This window comes from Lissotriton vulgaris, chromosome 1_1 (genome assembly GCF_964263255.1).
Source record: "Lissotriton vulgaris chromosome 1_1, aLisVul1.2, whole genome shotgun sequence".
NCBI classification, from domain to species: domain Eukaryota; kingdom Metazoa; phylum Chordata; class Amphibia; order Caudata; family Salamandridae; genus Lissotriton; species Lissotriton vulgaris.
Window position 1 is genome coordinate 1,827,824,593 of NC_141685.1, and position 27,288 is coordinate 1,827,851,880.

The following is a 27,288-nucleotide window of genomic DNA, read 5'->3' on the forward strand; positions in this document are numbered from 1 at the left end:
TACCATAAATTTGTGTGCCTCTGTTTTGATCAGCAATAAATGTTTTTGTGTGGGCCCAGAGTCATTATGATTTTCGTTGCTATAATCTTTGTTTTCATGTTTTTCTGGCACAAGCCAATGCTTGATGGTCCCTTTAGAATTTCCTTTGTCGTTTTTTGTTTTGCTTAACTTCTTCAGTTTTTTCTTGTTTTTTGTAGATAAAGGTTGAATTGCTAAAGATGATGTTAAGCCATCTGATTTTCCGGGGCTAATATTGGTAGTGAGGCATGATTGTAGTTTGGGCTAGGAGTTTGGTTTCAAAGCCGGGCTATTGACACTCGGTGGGCCTTTAAGGCTATTGTTATCGTTCCTGAAGGTTTCCTGCGTTTTTCCTGATCTGTCTTAGTTGTCCTGTGGCCATTGCTGTGGGTCAAGCGTGGACTGCGGGTCTCTTGTTCCTATTTTGTTTGGTTGGTCTCCTGTTTGCCCTGGTGGGACATTCGTGGCTTTTATCGTATTTTTTTCTTTATGAGTAGTCATCGTATTTGGACTCTGAGTTGGGTTATAAAGGGGGGACATGATATATTGCTCGTCCACCTGTTGACCTCACTCTTGAGGTCCGTAACTAAAGTGCTCATTATTTCTGGGAGTTTTTCCAAGGTCTGCAGTATTGGGAAGCACCCGCAGCCGTTTGGTATTACCTTTACGTCTGTGTTTGCCTGGGCTCTGCGTATCAGGGAGTTTAAATGTTCCAGTTTCAAATCCACTCCAGAGATCAGGCTGGCAACTAATTGTAGTATGTTTATTTGAGTATCTAATTTATCTGCATGCATTATGGCTACATTTGCCGTTGAAATCAAAGCTTCATTAATCAGTGCAAGATGGTTTTCTATTTTTTGCTGCTCCGAGCCGGTTTCAATTTCCTTTTTGGGCAAGTCGGATGGCCATGGATCATTTGCGCTTAATGGGCTTTGGTCTAGGCCTGGGTCTGGGTCCGTCCTCTCTTTTAATAGAAAATCATTTTCCCCAAACTCAGTGGGCATAAAGGGAAAGGCCAGGGGGTCGAGCTGGGGTTTGGGAAGTGTACAATTATCTGTAATTACCGTGGTGTGTCGAGTTGGTTAAGGAAGTTTCTTGCCTGTCTTACTTTCCTCTGGGTCAGGAGTGGGGGGAACTTCTATGGGAACGCTGTCTAAAATTGTAGGTCCCGATATGCTGATTGCTGATCCTGAGTTGTAGGGGTGAAACAGGCCCAGGCACTGGCGCAGGTACAGACATGCGCTCTTCCGGATACAGGACTCAGGCACAAATTGCGAGGGGCTCCGGGCAGCTCCCGTTTTTCTTTTTTGTTGTTGTCCGCTCGCTCACTTCAGCACAGCCTCAAACTGCAAGGGCAAGGGTTCAAGGCGGGGCAGGGCAGGGCGGGATAACAACTTCAGGGCACCTCGAATGAACCGGAACCGCCAAGGGATGCCTCTCACGGCTCCAGCTGACTTTTGGAAAGGGGGGGGCTGCTCTGCCCCCTCGCACGTATAGCGGGACGCTGGCCTCCCCTTCCCCTGCATCCACGGTGGTGGGGCGTGCCCCCTCGCCGCGTCTTGATGACGGGGTGGGCGCGCCCCACCAACGATTGGTGCCGGCTCCCGCTTTTGACCCGGAAGCAGCCGGATTGCTTCCGGGTCAAAGGGGTGGAGCCCGGGGGGCGGACCAGTGGGAACTGGTCTGCTCCCATGCTGTGCCAATAGTTTAAAAGGCCGGGAGAGCACAGGAGGCGCCCTCTAGTCCCCGCGCTCTCCAGGCCCGGTCCGTGCCCCTCCAGCAAGGAGCCAAAAAAAATTCTTTCTCTTTGTTTTTAAACAGGTTCACCGAGATAATCACCGGTGCATCTGGCCTGCCTCGATTTGCCTGCAAGGAGGATCAGCGGACACAGGTCACACAATTGAGCAAAAGGCCATTATACGAGGTCACTGCGGACGGAGCTGACAGAGAGTGTCACGGTGGACTGTTCTATTCGAGGACACGGGCAGGCCTGCATTTCACTGCGTCCGTCGGGCCGCCGGGCTAGAGTGCGCTCGCCCAAACACCCAGGTTAGCTGGTGTGTCGCGGTCACAGTTGCGCTGTGCTCACGGCCAGCCTGTGTGCCTCAAACGTTTTTACAGGTACAAGAGCACAACGTGCTCATTGGTGGGGCATTATGTAAGGTCGTTCCTTGTCGCACCGAAGGGGGGAATGTCTAGTGGGAGTCGCGCAAAGCGTTTCCATATGGCGCTTATGCAGCAGGGCATGATGCACAGTATGTCAGCCATGGACAGGAGACTGGGGAAAGTGGACCAGTTAGGAAAGAATGTGGCGGAGCTTAGTCAGAGGTTAGAAGACCAGGCAGGGCCTTCAGGGAGACCCAAGCGAGTTATAGTGCCCCCGCAACCCAGGGGGGAACTGGAAGCTTTGCTCAAGGGGAGCAGGGCCAAGAGGGGTAATGGGCGGGTCCCGAAGCCACGTGTAGTAGGGGGGTCACCTAGGATGGTCCCAGACTGAGTGCCCACACCACCCGTAGCACCCATATATACTCCACCAACCCTAATAAGTTTACCGGTGTCGCTGGCTCCCACCACACCACAGCCAGCCCCAATCGTAGCACCCTTGGTGGTGCCAACGGTAATTCCAATGGCATTAAGTTCTCCCCCGGGGGTTGGGCAGGTGCCCCCTGAGCTGGCAGCACAGATACCGGCAGTACTCCCATGGCTGGGAATTGGAGAGATGTTGCCCTCCTCAGGGGATCCCTCCACAGAGGCACAAAAAATGGTAGCAAAGATCTTGTTGGCCGGGGGGGGTGGTGGGGAGCCAACCGCTCCTATATCTCCTCAAACGACAGGTTCAGGCAGCGACGCAGGAACAGACAAGAGTATTGAGCCAACACGAGTTGCTGAAAGTGGTAAGGAGGTGGCATTGCCGCTACTAGGGGCAGGTACAATACCCTCCAGGAGAGAATACCTAGCCCAGCATGTTACAACGGGATTAAAAGAGTTGATTTGGGCCGGCAAATGTGTTAATATATTTTCACTGCTAGTTGATAACAGGGAAATGGAGTATGCTAAGACGCAGAAGGATTGGATGTTCCCTAGTGAGTGGCGGGCACAATTGGAAAAATTCAGGGTAGATGAGACACTGATTAATTGGATAAGAGCCTTTTCTGTCCTTATGGTGATCACGGCCGAGCGTTCCCCAAATGTACTTACTGAAATGGCATGTTACCAGAGTAGAATTACAACTTTCAGTGATCAGTATGGGGGGGGATAAGTGGAAAGAATATGACATGGCATTCAGGAAAGCAAAGGAGTTTTACAAATCATTATCCTGGGACAGGGTTGATTCTATTTCATGATATGGCCAATTCACAGGGGGGCAAACAGTGAGTGCGGGCCCGAGTGGAAACAGGGGCTACCCGTTCAAACCCCAGCAGCCCTTTTGGCCAGCGCAGGGGGGTAACGCGGCTGGTAAGGCCAGAGGCAGTGGTGGGGATCGAAAAGGGGTGTGTTGGGATTTCAACAAAGGTACATGCACCAGGGCAGCGGGTACTTGTAAGTTCAAACATGCATGTTACATATGTGGCCACCCTTCCCACCCAGAAACAACATGTTGCTCGAAAGGGAGCGCTTCCGGAAACAGGGGAGGAAGGAAACAGGACAAAGGGTATTTGGGGGGGCAGAGGATCACTCACTCACCCATTGATGTTATGGCTATGATCCCTTGGCTGAACAACTACCCAGACCATGCCTCTGCAAGGTTGCTGCAGGAAGATTTGTCACAGGGCTTCAGGATTCCAGTGTTGGGGTATACTGGGACAGCAGAATGTAGGAATCAAATGTCAGTGAGGCACAACCCAGTAGTTGTGGCAATAGAAATTGAGAAAGAACTGCGCCTGGGTAGAATAGCGGGTCCCTTTACTAAGATTCCAGTACCCAATTTTGTCTGCTCACCCCTCGGGTGGTCCCAAAGAAAGAAAAGGGTAAGTACAGACTCATCCATAACCTCTCAGGGGGCATCTTTAAATGACGCCATCGACGAGGAAATTTGTAGCGTTAAGTATGCATCCTTTGATCAGGCAGTAGAGATGTTAAGGACTCTTGGGCCAGGGGCCCTGATGGCTAAATCAGATATTGAATCAGCTTTTCGGCTGCTGCCAGTGCATCCCCTAGACTAGCACCTGTTAGGTTTTTCTTTTCAAGGCAAATTCTATATGGATATGTGTCTGCCCATGGGTTGCTCGGTGTCGTGTGCCTACTTTGAAACATTCCGTTCCTTTTTGGAATGGGTTTTTAGGCAATCAACAGGACACCGTCATGTCATGCATTACTTGGATGACTTTCTTTTTCTGGGCACAGCGGGCTCGCAGGAGTGTGCGTGGGCATTGCAGGAATTTTGCGTGCTCATGCGGGCTTTTGGGGCCCCGCTAGAGCCTGGAAAAACGGTCGGGCCAGGAACATCCTTAGAATTTCTAGGCATAGAGCTGGACTCGGAGGAAGGTTGTTTCAGGTTACCCAAGGAAAAAATCAAGACATTCAGAACAGCTCTACAACAATGTTTAGAAAAAGAGAAGGTGACGCTGCAGCAGCTACAACAGGTCTGTACAAAACTGAACTCAAGGACCAGCAAAAACACACTTCGGCACAGGGAACTATGTGCGTATACACAAGTGCAAGGGAACTGTGTGTGTACCACAGACACCAGATAATAGGAAGCACTAAAGACCTAACAAATCAGCATGTATTAAACAAACATCAGCAAATAAACAAACAAAACCGGGCAGAAGAAATCGTGTACGTAACACAAATGCAGAGAACTAAAAAAACAAAGAACTAGGGCAACTGTGGGTACATCACAGAGAGAAAAAATCACGAAAGCAGCCGGGGACAGAGAAGTGTGTGTATAACAAAGACATCAGCAAAAATCAAAAAACCTGATCAGGAGGGACTGTTTCCACTATCATGAGCTATCAAAAAACAGCAGAACGTTGGGAATTGTGCTCGTAGCACAAAGAACAGGGCATGCCACGCACACAGTCGAAGGGGTGTGTGTGTGTATAAACATGCATCTCAGCACTGTAGCTACACAGAGAGGATGACCTCTCTAGAGCAATAAAGGGAAATATAGGGGTTACGGGTAGATAACAACCTCCTAAGTTAAACTAATTATCACTAGGTGTATCCCACTGCAAGTCCTGCAACAGTTCACTGCAGAGTTTAATGAGGAGAGAGGACCCGGGAGAGGAGGTGATAAGACTGGGAAGTTCAGAGAGGATAGGTGCAGAGAAGTACCAAAGGGAGAGAGAGGGAAGAGGTGTAGAGAACAGCTGCATACTGAGGCGTGAGAAGAGCTGAGGGAAACGTGCTGAAGGAGACGCGAGGGGTGAAGAGAAAGACCCGCGGGAGGAAAGGCGCACGAGGACTGGCACAATAGGGAGGGGTATTAAGGACTGGCACTGAGAATTGGTACTCACAGAGGGTCTCTCAGGACTGATACGAACCAATTGAGCATTGAAGACTGTGTTGAGTGAGGGGTACTAAGGGCAGGTACTGACCGGGTGAGAATTGACGACTGTGTTCAATGAGGGGTACTGAAAATAGGTACCTACTGAGGGAGCATTGACGACTGTGTTCACTGAGGGGGTACTGAGGACAGGTACTGGCTGAGTGAGCATTGAAAACTGTGTTCACTAAGGGGTATTGAGGACAGGTACTGACAGTGACTTTGAAAACTGTGTTAATCGAGGGGTACTGAGGACAGGTCCTGACCAAGTAAGCCCTGATTCCTGTGTTCACTGATGGGTACTGAGGACAGGTACTGGGTGAGTGAGCAATGCAAGTTACTATTTTTGCTGTTTCTGGTTTTGAAAATGAGGTGCACTTGAAGCCTTAGTGGTATTTAAACACAAGGCTCTATTGGGCATCCGTGTACATAGTTCTGTGAGTGTATGGCTACCGTAACGGTCTGGCCTGGGCCTTTCCTTGAGGTCGTTTGCAGGATTGACTGTTGTGATCGTGTTTTCTGATAGTAAATGAGAGTAACATAGAAGGGTTTGGCAGTAGAGGATGTGCCTCTCTACCCTCGATGACAGGGGGAGAAAGTGTTGGGAGTAAAAGGGGGGGGGGGCATTTTTCAATTCTCGCCTAGGGTGGCACAACACCTAGAAACGGCCCTGGTCTTACCTAGTATTTACATAAACTACATATCTCTGATCTACTTTACACAATGTACTTTGCTGCAGGCACATTGCTCTCTTTGCTATTTTAGAAGTGAAAGGTGTGAATAAGAACTCAAGTAAATAAGCTAGAAAAGATTTACTGACACATATGTCCTTTATGTCAATTTCTTTGCAGCAGATTTATTTTAAAAATAAATGTATACATTGACTGTTAAACTCCGATTTCAATCTCCGCCCCTAGTGACTTCCCAAAGTATTTTTGGGGGGTGGGGTGATGTAGGGTACGGAATGGCTCTCCCGTGGCTGCGGTGCGGCCGCCATCAGGTCCACGCCTCTTGTTTTGCAGTCTGTGATGCTCGCAGGTGGGAAGCCTCAGACATCCACCTGCCGCACTTTCCCTGGCCCCTCCCCCAGCCCCCGAGATCGACTGGAGCCTTGGGCCCGCCCCTCCACCCCCGGAGATGTAGCGTAACCTCCGGCATCGCCTTTCCACTTACCTCAGACAAGGGGAGCCCTGTCTCACTCCACCGACCGTGGAAGAATCGCGCCGGAGCAGCATGGGCTGCGGGAAGTCGGTGGCAGCCAGCCAGCCCGGCGCAGGTGAGGAGTCTGCTGTCTGAGGGAGGGAGAACTCGAGGATTCCTACTAGCAACAGGCAGTGCACCCCGCCGGTGCCTCGCACACCCCCCGGTGCGTGTGAGCCCCATGAACGGCTCAGGGGGTTCCCAGTCAGTTTAGTCGCTGCATGAGCTGAAGCGTCCAGCGCCCCCGTTACACTGTAGCTTTATGCACAACGTGGTTTTCCGAGCTCAGTGATACGAGTTAGCAACAAATTGTTTTTTGTTACTGTGAGGGTTATGTAAAAGGTTGATCTCGGGTTGATACATCTGTCCGTTATTTCAGACTCAAGCGGCTAGCCCTGAAATCTGTTCGCGAAAAGTTGCTTAGCCCCGTACGCTCCAAAGATCGAGCACTTCGTCTGATTAACTAAAGCATGAGGGAGAGTGCGCGCCGCGCGCGGGTCCACGGGTTTTGGAGCCAGGCTTTGTAAAGTGAAGCGGCTTACTTTCTATCTCTGCTGTGCCACCGAGAGTAGGCAGCGCGCCGGCCCCGACCGCAGCGCAAGGCGAGAGCCAACCTACTTAGCAGGGCAAAGAACTCTTCCGTTTACCTTACCAGCTTCGTACTGAGAAACTGAGACTCTCTTTCGGTCAAGGGGTTTGTTTTGCTCTGTGGTGCTAGTAATCCGATGCTATAGTGAGATAAACCAAACTGCAAGCCCCAGAATGTAAAGCAAAAAACCTGGAGTGGGTCAGCTACTCGACCTGGGAAGCTTGAGTTCTGCTGGCTTTGATGGTAGAGCCGCTACCCAAGGAAAATGCGGGGGTAACTTAATGTTGCACTTTTTAAAGCACATACTTTTTATCTGAGAATTTCTCACAATCCCCTGTTGGGTGCAAGTCAAGTGTCGGATCTGTGCTACCGAGTACAGTAGTGGTAGGTCAGAGCCATGACCAAAAAGGAAAAAAAAATGTCTAACATTTATTTGGTCTTTGATTTTCGCTTAAGTGTGAGTGTGTGTGTGTGTGTGTGTGTGTGCATACATACATACAAGTTAAAATAATCGGTGAGACATTAACTCTTTTATGTCAAGGAAGCTCACTTGGTTAATGCCAGTGATTGAGTCATTGTTTATAGGTGGAGCCCATCGACTCAGTTTTTTGGTGATTGGTACTTATTTGTAATCCTCACTCATTTACCAAGAAAGAGTCAACCGAGGGGGAAAGAAGGAAAACGACAAATAAGGAAAAAAAAACACAAAAAATGAAGATAAGAGGGATGAAAAAGAACATACATGCAAGCGTGAGATAAAGGAGCATGTTCATGGATAAGATGCATTAGGGGAAATCTGGAGGTGACCGCCTTGCTGTTGAGCAGCCTGGATATTAGGGGGCAGCACCAGTGGGCTTCTGAGAGAGCTCGTGTCACAGCACTTAACCTTTTTACATATTAAGCACTGGCTGCGAATGCTGCTTAGATTGTGTGTTTTTAACTAGTCAGAGGTCTGAAACCTGGTTGTAGCAAGCAATAGTTACATCTATTTACAGAGCTATGAAGTCGCAGATCAAGACTGAAAGAACTGTGAACATGCAAGTAAATTATTTAAAAATGTTATTACAAGATAAACGGTCACAAAATATTCAGGGCCAGATGTAGGTAATCCCAGATTACCGAATCATACCGATTCGGTATTTAAGACCAGACAAATGGGATGTAGGTAATTTTACCGAAAAAAATTTAAAGTATCGGTAAGTTTCGGTAATTACCGAATCTGTATTTACCTATTCGGTAATTACCATTCAATCCTATGGGCCTGGAGGCCCATAGGAATGAATGTCTAATACCGAATCGGTAAATACCGATTCAGTAATTGGGGGAAACATTGAAGGGTGGCAGGGTGTCACTTTGACACCCTGTTGCACCCCTCAATTGTGTATGGGTGCACATGTTGCAGACATACATGCCCTGCATGTATGTCTGCAACATGGCACTGAAGCAATTTGCATAAAGTTGCTTTTTGTTTTTTTTTCTTTATTTACCACCAACTTGTAGTTGGTGGTAATTAAGGAATCCCAAAAAGGGGAAAGCACTCATTTGAGTGCTCCCTACATTGCTAATTCGGTAATTTACAGATTCGGTATTTTAAGGAATCAGTCATTTACCAATTCCTTAACCCCTTCGATGCGTATGACAAGGTCAGCTCGTTATGGGCATTACCTGCGCTGTGCGTGTGACGAGTTGACCTTGTCACGTAACGCAGGATTTTCAAAATCGCAGCGCTCAGCGGGAAAACCGCTAGCACGCATGCGGTTAAAATACCGAATCTGTAAATTACCGAATTAGCAATTTGGGCACCTACATCTCAGTAGCCTAATTCTGGACGGTAACAGCCGAAATTTGGTAATTTCGGCCGTTAACGACCGGAATTACGCTTCCTACATCTGGCCCTTAGTGTTTAAGATAAGGCAAGTGCTCTGTGTGTGTCTATATATTACCTACTGGCAGTCGCCAGTAGACAGTTTTAGTAAGGACCAAAGTTTCCATAGGAAAACCTTCTTCTTTTTTTGTTTCATCAATAACTTTTGCGCCTATTTGGTTCAGCTGCTGTGTTGCAAGTTTCAGGGTGATCCGTCAAACGGGGGTTGAGGACAAAAGGAGGGGCCCAAAACTCCTTTTCTCCATGTTAAGTTTATGGGGAGTGTTCATTTTTTGAACACGACTGCAGCTTGAACTATTGAATTGAATTTCACCAAATTTGGCAGAAAGCTAGATGTTGTTCCAGAAAGCATGCTGTTTGTGATTTGGTGTAAATTCATTAGTATTTTTAGAGATATTAAAGTTTTGAAAATATAGATATCAAGAGACGTGAGTCTATGCAGTGGATGCATGGATCCTACTAAAATTTGATGGGCTGCCAACACTACAGTTAGGAAGTGTTGGCAGCCATCTTGGGGCACGACTTGAAGCAAAATCCCACATAAAAATTAAGAAGTTAAGAAAAGGGGGCAGGGTAGGAATACCCTGATCTCTCCCCCCTTGATATCGGGGAGGGGGGTGGTTCACAGAGACCCCGCTCGGTTTAAAAACCCTACTTTTTAAAAAATTCGCCACACATTTGCAGGTGGAACCATGAATCCATGACAAAATGTAAAAAAAAAAAAAGTTCAGGCTCCCGCGCGTCTTTTTCATTAAGCCCCTAGGTAGGCCAAATCCCGGGGGCATGTTTTATAATAATGTGGGGGGTGACCATGTCCGGGGGTTCACCACCTTTCTGTGGCTACACATTATTAACGCGCAGGGGGGCCCCTATGGATCCCCCCTGGATTCTCCGAGCTTTATAATAGAAATAAGAACGAGCTACCCCGCCAGAAGCCACAAATAAAAAGTGGACTTTTCTTTCATTGCATATATTCATCCTTTTAGAACTATTCTTCCTTTTCACATGTTTTGTGGTGTAGTCCATGCTCTAGAGGGTTACAAGGCCCCCACCTCCCTTTTTCTCAAGAAGTCAGTGAAGGCTGCATTCTGGCCTCAGCTATCTTCAGTCTAGTTTTAAATGATGTGGTTGAACATCTGTTAAAAGCTGACCTTGATGTACCCATTATTGCACGGGATAAGGTTCTGATCCTGTTTGCGGCTGATGCTCTTACTAGCTACAACCAAAACATTACAAAAATGATTGGAGTGTTTCTTAGATCCTTCTTTAGTGTAGTAAGCTAACTACAACCATCAAGAGAACCAAGGCTATTGCTGTTAAACCATCACAGCATCTTAGCCTAGGATCCATTGCATACCATTTGAGTGTGTATCATAATATGACTACCTGGGCATACGCTTTGAAGATCAGTTAAGGTGGATAAAAAAAAAAAAAAATATATATATATATATATATCTAGCAGCCCGTCCCGACGTAGTCCGGGTATGAATTGCTGCCGGCCAGTAGTATATTGTTTTGTAGGATTTCGTTTTGATAGCATTTCTTATCTGTGACAGGCCTGTGAAACGCTCCGATTCACAGTGCACTGCTGATGCACTTAAGAGTGATCATTCAGTAGTGTGTGAACTCTAGCTTCCCTACTTTATTTTTCCTTGCAATATTATATAGTTCGAACTCGACAACATGGCATGAGCACAATTTACAATACAGAAGAACACATTCATTTGTGGTAGGCACGGGGAGACAAAGCGATTTGTCTGGAATCACAGGATGTTGAGCTGATGCCGAGATTCGAACGTAGCTCCCCAGCTCTAAAGTTCACAATTCTAGAACTTGTGGCGGGAGGTGTGTCTAAGGTGGGAGGTGTGTCTAAAAGTGTATGTCGGTGCTGGCCATCAATAAGAGAGACCTGTGCATTTTTCAAATCGGTGGTGAAAAAATGAGTATGTTGCTGGAGATGTGGGCCGCCGTGCTACCAATGTACTTACCGGGGGAGGGTAAACACTCATTATTCCGCAACTTTCTTTTCGCATACCATCACTCCGCATACTTTCATTACGAAAGCACCATGACTCCGCAATGCCATTATAACGCATGGCATTACATTTTATATGCTTTTACCATGCATTCATTTACAACGAAATTCGTTGTAAAAACAGGAATGGTAAAAGCATGTTTTTGTTTTGTTTGGATAAGGTAAGTATGAGTATAGGGGTATATGTTTTGGGGTGTTTGGGTATTTTAAGGGTTCAGATATAGTTTTGGGTTATGGGGTACAGGGGTAGTTTTAGGTTTTAGGGATTGGTATGGGTTTCGGCGTACAGTGGTATTTTTAGGGTTCAGGGCTAGGTTTGGGTTTTGGGGTATAGGGGTATTTTTAGGGTTCAGGGGTAGGTTTGGGTTTTGGGGTACAGGGTTATTTTTATGGTTCAGGGCTAGGTTTGGGTTTTGGGGTACAGGGGTATATTTAGGGTTCAGGGGTAGGTTTGGGTTTTGGGGTACAGGGTATATTTATAGGGTTAATATGGGTTAGTGTTTAAGGGTGTTGGGGTATTTTAAGGAGTAAGGGTGGGTTATGATTATGGGGTGCAGGGGTATTTAAAGGGAGCAGGATGGACACCCGGAGCTGGAATGTACAGAACCTGGGAAGAAAAAACAATGAAATATTGGGCACAACGCTCTTTTTTTTTTTTCCCCGTAATCCCGCGCCCCGCACACGTCCACGCCCCAGCACACTCCCACAGCACACGATATGAGACATGGCATGAAGGGTGGAACGTACCACACGCCCCAGCGTTTGTCACGACCCCAGCACATGCCCACAGTACAACGCAGACACACCCACAAGGGACTACTTTGCTGGCACGGTTCTTTTACCTTTTAAATGTATATGGTGGGCGTCTGCATAGCCTATGTCCTTCTGCTGCAACTGCCCTTTCCAACGCTGTATTGGGTGCTGTGATTGGTGCTGTGGTTCCTGAGATTACCCGCCTCAAATGTTTGGGCTCTCTCTTTATTAGATTAGTATAGATAGATATAGATTGGGTTTTGAATTACAAATCTGAAAATGCCACTTTTTAGAAAGTTGTATAAATGGGGTAGGCCCTAATACCAGTAGCTAGATGGGGCCTAGTTAAAGAAACATGACAAGAAACCTAGCAACCGTTTTTTGTGCTGCTATGTACTTAGAAAGACAAAGGGCCAATATAAACTTACATTGGTCCTGGTTATTTATTTAACCGTTATTTTATTTCATTGTCATTTTTTACATTTCACACAAGTCTGAAATGGTGAAACACTGTTTGCGACAAGTGCAAGGCAATCCGTTACACAAACTAGCCCCGCACTCTTCAAAGGTTCAAATATACACTCACATTTCATTTATCTATACCAATGTAACAAGACAATCCACAATACACCATTGTTTTCTCAATTTTAAGGAAGTCTATGAAAGCTTTTGAAGTTTATGATTCATTCTTTATTCATGTTCTTGAAATTGAAACAGCCAACGCATTTTATCCTTTAACAGACTTCTTCAGGGCTATAAAGTACACAAAACAAGAATACTATTTACAAAGACATTGATAAACATTTAAAATACAAACACCTTTTTAAAAAAAAAAAATCTTTCTAAGCACAGTCTCCTATTTGACATATAATATATATATATAATCATAGGGAAAACATTCTTACAGTATGTTTCTATTTGATCAAACCAATTGAAAAATAATTAACGTAGGAGACTTTATGAATATTCAAACATATTTTTTGTGGTTATATACCACCCAGATTAAAAAAAAAGTGGAAACCTCACCCATTCAGTAATACAAAATATACACAGGAAAAATGAACTTTCTAACTTTAGTACTTTGGGTTATCCTGATACTCTATAGGTAAAGGTAAGTAGTCTTGGTTCATGAAACTATTCTTAATAGTTTGAACTCAATAGGTCTATAGAGAAAATTATAGACCGATACATACATGTGAGGTTACTGTTTCCAGCGTCAGATAGTAATACATACTAAAGATCACGTTATTATTATTTATTTATCCTTGTCGGTTGTAAAAAAAAAAAAAATTCTTGTCAAAAATTCCCCTAATATATTGCTTAATCGCACTCTTATCATATCCACCAACGGTAAAGTACCTCTAGAGACTGATTATACCCAGATCTCTGTTATAGCAATATCCCATATTCGGACTACTATATATGATGTACATTAGCCTCGACACTTAGTTGAGAATTGTATGAAAAACAGCTGTATATTATCAGCTTTTTTAGTTCGGAGGCCAAGGAAAGTGTATCCTAAAAGGGTTTAGATAAAACAAGGTATATGTCACAAATAGCCCATCTTAGTATTCCTTATGCATCTATATTACGCCAGTAATTAAAAGAATACAATGATATTGGCTCCAATGCTCTATTTACAATCATGCCCACTCATTTATATAGTGGTCATAAATGTATACATGGAGCAACTTTCAGAACAGCATATTTTGCGCTAACTAGCATTCAAGATTTTAAAAGAAATATGATCTAGATGCCGACACTGAAGACATTCTGGCCGCCATCTTTGAATGTAAAGTTCTTGAAGGGGCTGGCAGTTACACATTATTCGCCCAACACTCAAGCCAGCACATTGTTGGTAATATAAGGTAGCGTGAACAATACTGTAGTCCATACTCTAATCTTCAGTTAATAACAATCGTGATCAACATTTATATATGGATATCTTTACTGAATGTCCTTGCTCGCTAAAGTAGTGATTCCTATGGTGGCCATCTTGTGTATACAATCAAGTACACTTTTAAAACATACACTGATTCTCTCTTAAAATAATTCACAGTAAGAATCACCAAAGGGACAAACCCTCATGCTAATTCGTAATTATGAAATGCTCACGACTAGCATACCTCTTCCCAAATTTTTAATTCTGAATATCGAGCCCAATGTATACTTGCAGCGAAAAAGTGAGCGCCTCCTTTCTCTTGCAGTCATCTGGTTCAAATTGCTTCACTAAGGACACAGAAACCGCACATTTTTAAACGTTAGCTTCATCCAATTAATTTAAATGATCAACTAATTATTAGTGCTTGTCGCGCTTAGAATGACGCGTACCAGTTCGTATTTTTGGGTGGAATCTTAAAATGGGTTTTTGAATATAAGTTTGTATATCTTATGCATCGAAAAACTGTTCTCTACATATGCATACCAATATTCATGGTGATTTGTAAAAAGGAATTATACAGGATACGTTCCCACCAGACATTCTACAGATAAAAATTGTTAATCCAATGCTCATTGTGAATTTGTGACTTAAAAGACACATACGCAAAATTTATTTTTCGCCATCTTCAAGGGCTCATTGTTTAGCCGATTTCAAAAATACACATTAAGGAAAACTTCTGTTATTAAACACGCGTTGCCGTGCATCGCTTTTTGAATGACTCAAATCGTATTATAAGCGCCGTCTTAAAGTGGAGTTTTTTAATAGTAATCTGAATATCAAGATTAATTGGTTTAAAACCTTAATGTGCTTTGAATGCTGTGGATCCGATCTTATTATGCGCGCCACTTTAGAATAAAGGTTATGAATAAAAATCTGTATAGCATGATTAATTGAGTTCGAGCCTAATAAACATTAAAAGACCAGTATCCGATCTTATTATGAGTGCCATCTTAAAATGGGGTTTGTTAATTGAAATCCATATAGCATCGTTAATAAATTTAGAACCTAGCATGCCATATCCACTGGCCTATCTAATACAATCGCAGCCATACCTTATGGTGAAATGGTGAGAGTTTGTCGAAACTGCAGTGAATACTGCAATTTCGAGGAGAACAAAAACAAAACTAAATGTGAATTTCAAGCAAGGGGCTATGATAGTAACAGCCTCAAAAACGCAGAGTGTAAAATTAGAAAAAGGAAACAAAATGATACTCTAGTCCCACGACCACGCCCCACTCGTAGTAACACAGTGTGCTTTTGTGGCTGAATGTGGAATGAAGAGTAACCATATTTTTAATATATTGAGGAAGAATTGGCATTTATTGAAAATCAGACACGCTCCCTCTTAATTTTTGTTCCTAGCAAACCTAGGGTAGTCTATAGAAAAGGATCTACAATAAAAAAACATTTTGTCCAAGCTATGTTAAGGCACCCAAAGTGTTAACATCCACTTGGTTGCCGGAGAAACCACCAGGTTTCCACATATGTGGCAACTATTCTATCTGTAAGTATGGAATAAACAAGAAGAGATCCTTCAAGTATAATGGGCTCAGGGACTACACAATAACGTCTTTTATTAATCGCAATACTGCATAAGTAGTATATCTGATTATTTGTCATCGCAACAAAATCTATATAGGATGTAGCATTAGGAGCCTTAAAATCAGGATTCAAGAACACGCAAGAAGCATCAAACATGGAGATGTAAGAAATCCAGTGCACAACATATCGTAGACTGCCATCCTAACAATAGTGAAATCGCATTCCATGCAATTGATAATGTAAGCCTGAACCCTAGGGGTGGTGATAGGACCTTGGAGCTTAGGCAAATGGAAGCACGCTGGATTTGCAGACTGAGGTCTGTAACCTTTGGGTTTAACATTGACAATGAATTTCACTACTTTCTTTAAGGTCATTTCTTCTATAATTCAGAGAGGGTGGTGTAGATAATAACTGTACTTCCTATGTGGCCCCTCCAGAGAGATTTTGGATCTTCTCTATTACTATACATTAAAAGGATACTTTCGGGTATACTGTTTGTTGTAATTATACCTTTAAGCAAGGGAAGAGAATGTGTTTATGTGCCTATATCTGTATTGATTGCATGCAAGAGTTTGAACTTCTATGAACTGCTTTAGGTTTTCATTGTTGCCTAAGGGATTTATTGAATATGCTTTTCAGGAAGTATATGGATTATGATGTATTTATGGTATTTACGATTGTAATTTCTTAATTCTATATGCTTAAGATGGAACTTGATGGAAACAGACCTGCATGCCATGGGCTGTTGGTGCTTTAAACACATGTGACATAATGTGGTTTTAGACTAGTCTGCACAACATTTCGAGTTAAATGCAATATTTTGGTATCCCTATAGCAATGTTAAGTATTATTATGCACTATTATGTATGACATTACAAATTGTTAAATTTGGTTGAAATAACTTTAGGAAGAAACACAATTAACTATACGAATTACTTGGGACTTTGGAATGTTGACAGATGATCCACTCTCAATGTGTACTTTGGAAACACAAACAAAATGAGCTTTTTAAAGATGGCGTATTTCAGGCTTTGCATACAAGCAGGTCATGTTGTGACAAACACTGTAACCATAGCACCTAATTCTTTTATTCTTTCTGGTCATGGTTTACCTTTTTACTGTTTTTGGTTTATAACCAACTCTGTCTGTGGGCATAAACATGATGAAAATAGGCATGCTAGGTTCTAAAACTGATTAACGATGCTATATGGATTTCAATTTACAAACCCCATTTTAAGATGGCGCTTATAATAAGATCGGATATGGGTCTTTTAAAGTTTATTAGGCTCTAACCCGATTAATCTATACTACTATTATAAAGAGAGAACTTGCACCTTTTCACCTGGTAAACTCGGGAACCACAGCGCCAATCTACACACCTGATACATCTATGAAAATGGCAGGGTATGTAGATGGACATAGGCTATATAAATAAAAAAAAAAAAGTAAATTAAAAAAATTAAGTTTGTAAACAAAGTAGTCCCCTGAAAGTAGCGCCGGCCGGGACCTAGCGCTGGCCTCAACGCGACGTGCGTGATGACGAAGGAGGAGGGCGGTGCAGTGACGAGCGGCTGTGCAGTGAGGAGCGGCGGAACAGGTAAGGAAAGGGAAATTGAGACTGTGATGCAGGGGGAGGAAAGAAGGAGGCAGCAGTAAATGAAAATGTCGGGCGGGAGGGGGGCGCGAGTGAGTCTGGGCGGGAGGGAGTCGGTGCGAGAGGGGGTCGGGGCGGGAGCGGGTGTGCTGCCCCCAGCCCCTTTCTGCCCCAGGCAACGGTGGGGCGGGCTGCTAGTCATGTTATACAGATTTTTATTCATAACTTCATTCTAAAATGGTGCGCATAATAAGATCAGATCCACGCTATTCAAAGCACATTAGGTTTTAAACCAATTAATCTTGATATACAGATTACTATTCAAAAACTCCACTTTAAGATGGAGCTCATAACACTATTTGCGTCATTCAAAACACGACGCACGGCAACACGTGTTTAATAACAGAAGAGTTTTTCTTCATGTGTATTTTAGAAATCTGGTAAACCATAACATTTCGCGCATGTGTCTTTTGTCACAATGAGCTTTGGATTAACACTTTTTATCTGTAGAAATTCTGGTGGGAACGTATCCTGTATAGTTCCTTCTTACAAATCACCATGAATATTGGTATGCATATGTAGAGAACAGTTTTTCGATGCATACGATATACAAACTTGTATTCAAAAACCCATTTTAAGATGGCACCCAAAAATACTAACTGGTCCGCGTCATTCTAAGTGCGACAAGCACTAATAATTAGTTGATCACTTTAACTAATTGGGTGATTATCCAATTAAGCTAACGTTTAAAAACACGCGGTTTCTGTGTCCTTAGTGAAGCCATTTGAACCAGATGACCGCATGAGAAACGAGGCGCTACATTTTTCGCTGTAAGTATACATTGGGCTCAATATTTAGAATTATAAATTTAGGAAGAGGTATGCTAGTCGTGAGAGAATAAGTGTACGTTTAAAGTATTCTTGATTGTATACACAAGATGGCCACCATAGGAATCACTACTTTAGCAAGCAAGGACATTCAGTCAAGATTTCCATATATAAATGTTTACCACAATTGTTATTAACTGAAGATTCGAGTATGGACTAGAGTATTGTTTACGCTACCTTATATTACCAACAATGTGCTGGCTTGATTGGTGGGCGAACAATGTGTGACTGCCAGCCCCCTTCGAGAACTTTATATTCAAAGATGGTGTCCAGAATGTCTTCAGTGTCGGCATCTAGATCGTATTATTTCAAATCGTGAACGCTAGCTAGCGCGAAATTTGCTGTTCTGAAAGTTGCTCTGTTTATATATTTATGACCACTATATAAATGAGTGGACATGATTGTAAATAGGGCATTGGAGCTAATATCATAGTCTTCTTTCAATTAGTGGCGTAATATAGATGCATAAGGAATACAAAGATGGGCTCTTTGTGACATATGCCTTGTTTTATCTAAATTCTTTTAAGATACACTTTCTTTGGCCTCCGAGCCAAAAAAGCTGATAATATACAGCCGTTTTTCATACAATTCTCAAGTAAGTGTTGAAGCTGATGTACATCATATATAATACTCTATATATTGGATATTGCTATAACAGAGATCTGGGTAAAATCAGTCTCTAGAGCAGAGGTCTTCAAACTGTTTTACTCTGAGCCCCCCCTAAGCAAAATGTTTTGAGGTCGGGTCCCCCTCCAAAACTTTATGGCAAGGATTGGGGGAGCGGGAGGGATATGGCTGCGTGCAGGGAGCAGGGCTTATGAGATGATTTTATGAATATTTTTTCTATAGCTTATGAACAGCACCAAATATGAGATTTATAAATCAGCAAATGTATCGAACGAAACCAGATATCCCAAACAAACTGCTCCCCATAATTGGGGTGTTGTGAGCCCCTCACACTCTTTGACCCCAATGCAACTGTACCTGCAACACTAATGGTAACTGCAGTCCGATGTAGCAGGCTATCTCCTCTGCCTATTTTACTTCTTCCCCACCATGAAGGATCACCACCTCTGTCCTAATGCTTGAAACGACAATAAGCTCTGATGGCCCTTTTTTTTAAAGGTAGACAGTCATAATTGTGATGCAGTGGGCCACCCAAACTCCTGGTCCCCAGTCCTGCTGCATCTGCTCCTTTATGGTAACCAGCAGTGGTGGCCACTTACACACTTGGCAGCAGTACCAGCTTCACTAATAAATGTCCCTTTAAAAAAAAAAACACTTATATTGTCCCCTTCTTTGGAGTATCTCTCTGAAGAAGCGGTCTCTGGTCATTTGTAAACATAAAAATGAGTCTGCATACAGGGCGCCCTATTCTGGGTCTTCTCTTTGACAATATCTATGTATCTCGCTCCTTTCCTCTGTCTCCTAGACCATTTTTGTGAGGCCCAAAGGATCGAGAGGATTAGGGATCTGCATCTAAATGCAACCCTGTAGTCCTTTACCTGCCACCCAATGGACTCAGCTTTTACAAAAAAACTTTCCATGAATTGTTAATACTGACCTTGAGATGCCTGTGCCTAAAAATCGAAGTGTGTGGTGGTAGTGCAGAAAGTTAAAAAAAAGAAACCAGCCTTCTTACCAGCCATTAATTGATTGAGTCACTTAAAGCCAGGACCACTGGAATTATGAGTTTCTGCAGCTGCAGCGTTTTCCACATAATTATCAGTTTACTGCATTTGCTACATAATCTACAGATTTCAAAAACAAAAAACTTGATTCTAGCTCAAACGGAACAAAGTTACTTAAATCGTGACAAAGTGTTCCGGAGCAGTGGAAGGTTCTTTGCAAATTGACTGTTAATCTTGTAGTTGCTTACTGCTGTATTTGGGTGTTAAACTGGTACTAATGAGGTGAAATATTTCCCCTGACAGCGTTACCGTGAGTTAAAATGACAAAATAATGAAGTAATGCTAACCACAAAACGTGGCGCATTGTGCCACATAATTTACCTTCTCTTGCTGCATAATTTAGTCAAACCTGCCGCATAATTTTGTCCTCTTCTGCTGAATAATTCCAGTGGATCTGCTTAAAGCTTTATGGTGGCAAAGATCTATTCTTTTTAAGATGTAATGTAAAGGAGATATAAGCTGAGATCTGGGTTAGTGGAGAAGCTTACAAAAACGTCTGCATTAGATACAGTTTGATTACTTATTACTAAAAAGTATATTTTGAAAGAACTTGTTTTATCTCAACCACTGCATCATTTTGCAGCAGCCTAGCTTAGAGTATGTAAATACTGTTTTAAAATAATGATTTGTATATTCACAATGCTTTCTGCCACAGGCTTGGTCCTCATAGCACTATAAACAGGGCCATTGGAATTATGCGGCAGGAGAAGGCCAAATTATGCAGGATGATTGACTAAACTCTTCAGCAAGCAAAGACAAATGATGCTGCATATTTTGTGAAAGCATTACTGCACTATTTTGCTATTTTTACACTTGTTAACATTATCCTGGCCTTTATTACCCCTCATAAGTGCCACATAAACACCCACATATAGCAATAAGTAACAGAAAGGTGACAAGTCAACCTTTAGAAAAGACCTTCCACTGTGAGGTAACATGTGTTGCTACATTTTTTAATATGCAAATTATGCAGCAGATGATGGATTATGTGGTAAATGCGGGAAAACCATAACTATGCTCTGTGAGTGCATGGTGAGTGTGAAAGTGAAGGGTGAGAATGAATAATGAGTTGTCTGAATAAAGGGTGAATTCCCAGACACTTAAAGTTAATCAGCATGTTATTGACGGGGCGTAGGGTTTCAGATATAAATTAAACTATTGCTATTATGGAATTAATCAGGGAATCGAGGGTGAAGGAAATAATGTGTTGATCCTGCAGCAAACTTCCAGTCTTATGATTAGGGTTGCCAGCTCATTATTTTGATGCTGCAGATGGTACAAAAATAAACAGTCACCTAAAGTCATATTTTCAGCACTTGTCTGTGCGTACTTCGAAAAGCAATTTTAAAGCACTTTTAAATGTGTTCTAGGGCTGCCTGAATGATTCAGGACTGAAAACAAAAGGAACAGACAGTCACGTTACAAATGAATACATACCTTTTAATTTAAGACCCTGCAAGGTATTTGCAGGCTCTTTAAACATACATGGCTGGCATTTTTTCTATTGGCAACCCTTTTTTGTATTCCTTTTCATGAAATGTATTTTAACACTAAATCAGTATATTTAAAATACAAGTGTAAGGAATAGGCAGAGTTGGGGCCCAAAAGAAAAGAAAAAACTAAGCCTTGTAACCAGTTTCCAAAGGTATGCAAAAGGTCTTTAAAGACCTGTGAAAAACTCGGGCTTGCTGGAGTCTTAATAAGACTCCAGACTCTGCCCAGCCGAGTCCCCAGCAGCACACCCACTGACTTGTAAATGAAGACTGCCTGGAAATGCAGCAAATTAACATCGCTGCACTTCCAGGCGTCTTCATTTACATGTGCTTGGAGAGGCCTTTGCGCCCCCCTGGGAACCCATCCATGCCCCCCAGGGGGGCGCGCCCCACAGTTGAAGAACTGTGCTCTAGAGGTACCTTTCCGTTGTTGGATACGATAGGAGTGCGATTAAGCAATATTTTAGGGGTATCTTTGACAAGAAATGTTTTCTTTACAACTGACAAGGATAAATAATAAACAATACTAACGTGATTTTTAGTATGTATTACTATCTGAAGCTGGAAGCAGTAACCACACACATGAATGTATCGATAATTTTTTCTACAGACCTGTTGGGTTCAAACGATTAAGAACAGTTTCATGAACCAAGACCACTTACCTTTTGAGGTATGTGTAACCCTTAGAGTATCAGGATAACCTAAAGTACTAATATTAGAAAGTTCATTTTTCCTGTGTATATTTTGTATTACTGAATGGGTGATGTTTCCACTTTTTTGAATCTGGGTGGTATATAACCACCAAAAATGTTTGGATATTCATAAAGTCTTCTACCTTAATTATTTTGTAATTGGTTTTATCAAATAGAAACATACTGTAAAAATGTTTTCCCTATGATTATATATGTATATTATATGTCCAATAAAGGCTGTGCTTAGAAAGAACTGTTTTGTAAGGAAAAAAAGGATTTATATTTTTAAATGTTTGTCAATGTCATTGTAAATTGTATTCTTGTTTTGTGTACTTTTTGTAGCCCTGAAGAAGTCTGATAAAAGACGAAACACGTTGGCTGTTTCAATTTCAAGAACCTGAATAAAGAATGAATCATAAACTTCAAAAGCTTTTATCGCCTTCTTTAAAATTGGGAAAACAATGGTGTATTGTGGATTGTCTTGTTACATTGGTATAGATGAATGAAATGTGAAAGTCTATATTTGAACCTTTTGAAGAGTGCGGGGCTAGTTTGTGTACACTATTTGGAGTGATAAAGGGAATTGACCTTTTGCCTCTCTTTTAGGACTTGGGGGATTGTGTCCTAAGCCCCCTTGCACCTTCTTTTTGCTGCACACTAATTGCTGGGATGTCAACACTGGGGCAGGCAACAATGCTTCGATACTCATTTTTGTTTGCTAAGACAATAAGTTGTGAACATTAAGTAAAGCACACTAAACGCACAGCTTTACAAATAATGCACACAGATAATTTCAAAATAATGCGACAAAACTGTTGTTTCAAGAACATCATACGTGAAGCAATCCCATAGAATAATGTTTATTATTATCCTTGGAGGGATGCTAGCCATTGCGAACCAATGAAGATGAGCTGGGGTTGAGTCCATGCTAAATATCCCGCAATATGCCGACACGTTTCAAGTCCCAGTGACACTCGCGGGACTCTCTTCAGGGCTTTTGACTTGGTGTAATCTAAAACATAATGAACACTGTTGCTTTTATAAAAATACTCGTCCACTTCCCAATATCTCCTTTGTGGGTTTATCTTAAATACTACATAGTACCTGGTTTATGTGGCCTCTTTTACTACTGGACTGATAGATTCTTCATCTCTGGTATTTTAAAAGCAAATCCCTTGACTTGGGGTCAGAACGCTATAATGATTGAAGGAAGAATCATTATGCATCGAATTGGTTTTGAGGGGGCCCCTCAAAGGTGATTTTTAGTTTGTGCAACATCTTACTTGGATCAGCTTGTGTGTCTTTCTTTCTTTGTGCACAGGCTTAAGGCGCGTGGAGCAGCCATTTTGCTGCCAATTTAGGTTCTTTCTAAAAACAGTAAGGCAAACTTGTAATATTTATCACATCTTTACAGCTTATCGCTGTGCTACGCCTCAACTGTAATATTTGATTAATGCAACATCCTACTTGAATCTGCCTGTGTATCTTTCTTCCTTAGAGCACAGGCGTCGGGCGCGTGGAGCAACCCTTCTGCTGCCGATTCAGTTCTTTCTCAAAACACCAAGGCGGACTTGTAATATTTATCACATTTTAACAGTTTGTCGCTGTGCTGCATGGCCTGCGGCTGCGTAACACAGGCTTACTTGTTCAGATCGGGAAACTTTAATTTTCGGAGACTTTTTTTGTTTCAACAGGGATTGAATCCTAGCTCATTCCAAACCACAGCAGACACAGTAAGTTTAGGTTGACTTTTGAGCCACCTTGTTTGGGTTAATGTGCAAAATGATTTATGGGTATTGAAGTAGTTTTGACGGGCCAACATTCATTCTGGCGTTTGGACACAGGCTTTGTGAGCACTTTTGCAGCTTCTTACACCGACAAAGGATGTTTCTTATCTGGAAAGTGGGTAACCATTGGGACTGTCGGCACTTGTTTTTTGATCCTTGAACTGTGCTGCACAATTCGTTGGTTCAATTGCTGGTTGGCTTTTCCAATTTCTTTTATTTATTTATTTTGGAACATGGTCATATGACTGCATACACAACGTTTTTTGTTTTACAGTTTGAAAATTCTTTGTGGGTCCATTTCAAAGAGTTGTGTGTGAATTCTATTACTTCTACAGTGGATTCGCAAACCGAACCGTTACCACACTTGTGGTGCCCCTCAATGGGTTTCAATTTCCATTGTGTTATGTCTTTCTTTTGAGTAGACATAGTCATGTCTGCTCTTAGGATGTGTTGACCTATACTGGCATTTATTTTCATTGCGAATAGTGGTCATTGGAAGGGACATTCTAAATTTTGAAGAAGATGCCAATGCTGCATTGCAGATGGCCTAAACTTGTGACCTTGTCCAGTGTGACCACGTTTCGTGCTTTATACTTTTTGGCGCTATTTCTCACTATAAGCTTTAACATTGAATAACTCCAGTTCTACTCATTGGACCTTTGAAGTTTTGGTCTTGTTTTATTTATTAAACTAAGTTTTTTATTTGTATTGCCCATTGTGGGGTCCCTTTTCTGTGGTGTTCCCACTGCTTTACTGTTTGAAGTGTTGCACAAATACCTTACCTATTGCCTCTAAATTAAGCCTGACTGCTCTGTGTCAAGGAACCAGAAGGTGAGCACAGGTTAATTTAGGGTTTGTCTGCCCTTTACAATACTTGACTAGGATTGTGATTGCTTCTTGACCAGAGCTCACACCCCAGTCAACCAGTAACCCAATTTGTAACGATCCTTGATTGAGCAATTGTTACTTTTGGCACAGGAAGCGACTATTATTTGCTTTATAAGCTTTTATTAGTTTCAATATTTGATCAGATTACATACATCAAGTAAGATTTTTACAGAAGGGATTGGGTATGGAGTGCTTTTATAGATAGTTTTATGTTTATTATGTAATCTTATGTCATAAACTAAATGTTAAATGTGTTCCACACAGACCTTTTATACTGTTAGGCAATTGTTCCACACAGACCTTTCATACTGTAAGGTGCTGATGACAATAAATGGATGGATTGATATCTTTTTAGTAATACATAGTAAGATTGTGCCTAATGCAAAGCATATTTTTTTAAGAATTAAACCTATACATCCACCCTTTTTGACCACAGTTCCGAATTGGTGCATGTGCTGAAGATTGTCTAGTTCATTTACAAAAAGACAGTCCATGCACCCAGCTGTACTGTCTAAATCGCATGCACTAACTCTGAGATATTCTGAGTTCAATATCAATAGCACAAACCCAAGAACAACACTCGCCCCTGCTGTGAACCAGCACATCCGTTAATTATACAGCCTAGGATGTCCAGGATGCATGGAATAAAGACATACCTCAGTTTGAAGGTGTGCAAGGTATTGTGAGAGGCTTTGGGCAGTTGGAGGAAAATGACCAATCGTTACTGAGGATGGCCATGAAAACTGTGGCTAATGTGTGATGAGTGATGATTACCCAGTCACATGCACACTAAGGCCCTCATTCTATTTAGCACGAAATTAGGATTAACTTGCCCAGGGGAAAAATCGATTACCACACTGTGGTTCTGCCCCCGTCAATTTTACCACCCCGATGTTTTACTCTTGAGATTAGAATGGAAAATAAAAAGAAGGGGTTTTAAAAAAATTTTTTTACAGCACCAAAAAAAAAATCTTTTTAGTTGTTTACTTCCGTTTGCGATTCCTCTTTCCCTACACAAATTCCTCCAGCCGGTACCTGCAGGTATGTCTGCTTGGAAATTTTTTGAGGCTGTAGTAATTTCACACAACTATAAATACAATACTATTGCATCCTATATGGATATACCTCTGACCTTGCAATAATGGTCTTTCTGTTTTTTAAGCCCCCTTGTGCATATAATTGGCACCCTTTACCCCCTCCACCCCTGCCTTCCTGCCTTCGTTCATGTACCTTCAAAGTGGAATACCAAACTTGCTTCTATTTGAATACCAAACTTGCTTCTATGGCCACTCTTTTGCATTAACACCGTTCACAAACTCTACAAAATACCCGGATTTCTGCCCCGTCCCTCATCTTATACCACATTTTCTCGTCCTTCTTCCCCCCCAACCCCCCGCCCCCCCCCCAAGGGCTGAGTTCTTCACGCAGTGATCACCAGAGAAACTGTGTGTCATGCAAGCAGTGGTCCTGTGAGCGTGCTGCAGAGTATAGCGATCCATCCACTGTCTGTCATGGGTGGCCACAGACCTCCCAGGGGAATGGGAGATTGGGTTGGCGGGGGGTACCACAGCATAGCGAGGGCAGTTTATCATCTACCTTTCCATTTCCTCATTTGTCTCCCAGGAGATCCGTGTTCGAGGGAATTTCAAATTGGAAACTTCTTACCAATAGCTACATGTGACTTAAGCCTCATTTTCTGGTATTGCGGGATTCCTCGTTTTGTGGCAGGGCTACAGGGAAGCCTATCCGTAAAGTACAGTTTGTCAATTTCTGTGAATATCTGATCTTATGTACAGTATGGCTGATGGAAACTACCATATGTTCAAGCATTTTATAAGTTATAATCATGTTTCCTTGAATTCTATCAAACTATGATTGTGACGTCTTAGTGGAATCCCAATAGTCAAGGTGATTTTCCTTCCTTGGGGAACAATTTAGCCTTTGCAATATCGTCAATAAAATTTGTAATTTGTAACAAGATTTAAAAGTCCCAGTTTCTTCAGGGAGAGAACGGGACCACAAAGCCATCTGCTGCAGAATCTTTCACAGTACATTTCTCAAACCTCAATCGAAGCCCAAAATCAATATTAAAAATGTGTAGAGCATTTAGGGCAGTTCTGTGGTTTTAAGTCTGGCTACAGATTCAAATACTGAATCTAATTTACCAATAGAGTTTATGTTATGTTAAAGTGCATTTTTATAGCGCTCGGCTACTCTAAAAGAGTGTCCCGGCGCTTTACACAGGCAACTTACAGTGTATAATCAACATAACAAGTAAAACAGAACCCAAAAGAGAAGGAAAAAGAAACCCACCTAAACAGAATGATTAAAAAGCCAAGTCTTCAAATTCTTCCTGAATTGAAGCAAGTTGGGAGTGCTACGGAGTACCAGTGGAAGCGAGTTCCACAGCTGGGAGGCCTTAAGGCTGAAAGAGCGCCCCCCAATGCGGGCCTTCCTCACGCGTGGAACCACAGCAGTGAAAAGGGATTCCGAACGCAGTGAGCGAGCAGGGCGATAGAAAGCCAGTCTTTTCTTCAGATATCCTGCGCCTGAGCCAAACAAAGCCTTGTGCACCAGCGTCAGGGATTTAAAAACAATCCGCTTCCGGATTGGCAGCCAATGGAGCGTCTGCAGCAACCCAGAGGCCCGTGCTCGTCTATGCAGACCAAAGATTGCCCGGGCTGCAGAGTTCTGTGCCACCTGCAAACGCTTAACCAAGTAATCCGGGAGGCCTAAGAAAAGGGCATTGGCATAGTCTAGCCTAGATCCGATGAGCGCCTGCACCGTAATCCGTCTGTGCTCCG

At 42.6% G+C, this 27,288-nt stretch overlaps 1 protein-coding gene across 2 annotated transcripts in view; it reads left to right on the forward strand.

Annotated features, from left to right (window-relative positions):
- The first annotated feature begins 6,652 nt into the window (after nt 1-6,652).
- Nucleotides 6,653-27,288, forward strand: part of C1_1H12orf75 (chromosome 1_1 C12orf75 homolog) — a 319,665-nt gene continuing 299,029 nt past the window's right edge. For both annotated transcript variants that reach the window (XM_086938150.1, XM_086938159.1), the window contains exon 1: nt 6,653-6,782. In XM_086938150.1, the coding sequence (XP_086794276.1) occupies nt 6,740-6,782 (43 nt within the window). In that variant the 5' untranslated portion in view covers nt 6,653-6,739. The remainder of the gene's footprint in view (nt 6,783-27,288) is intronic.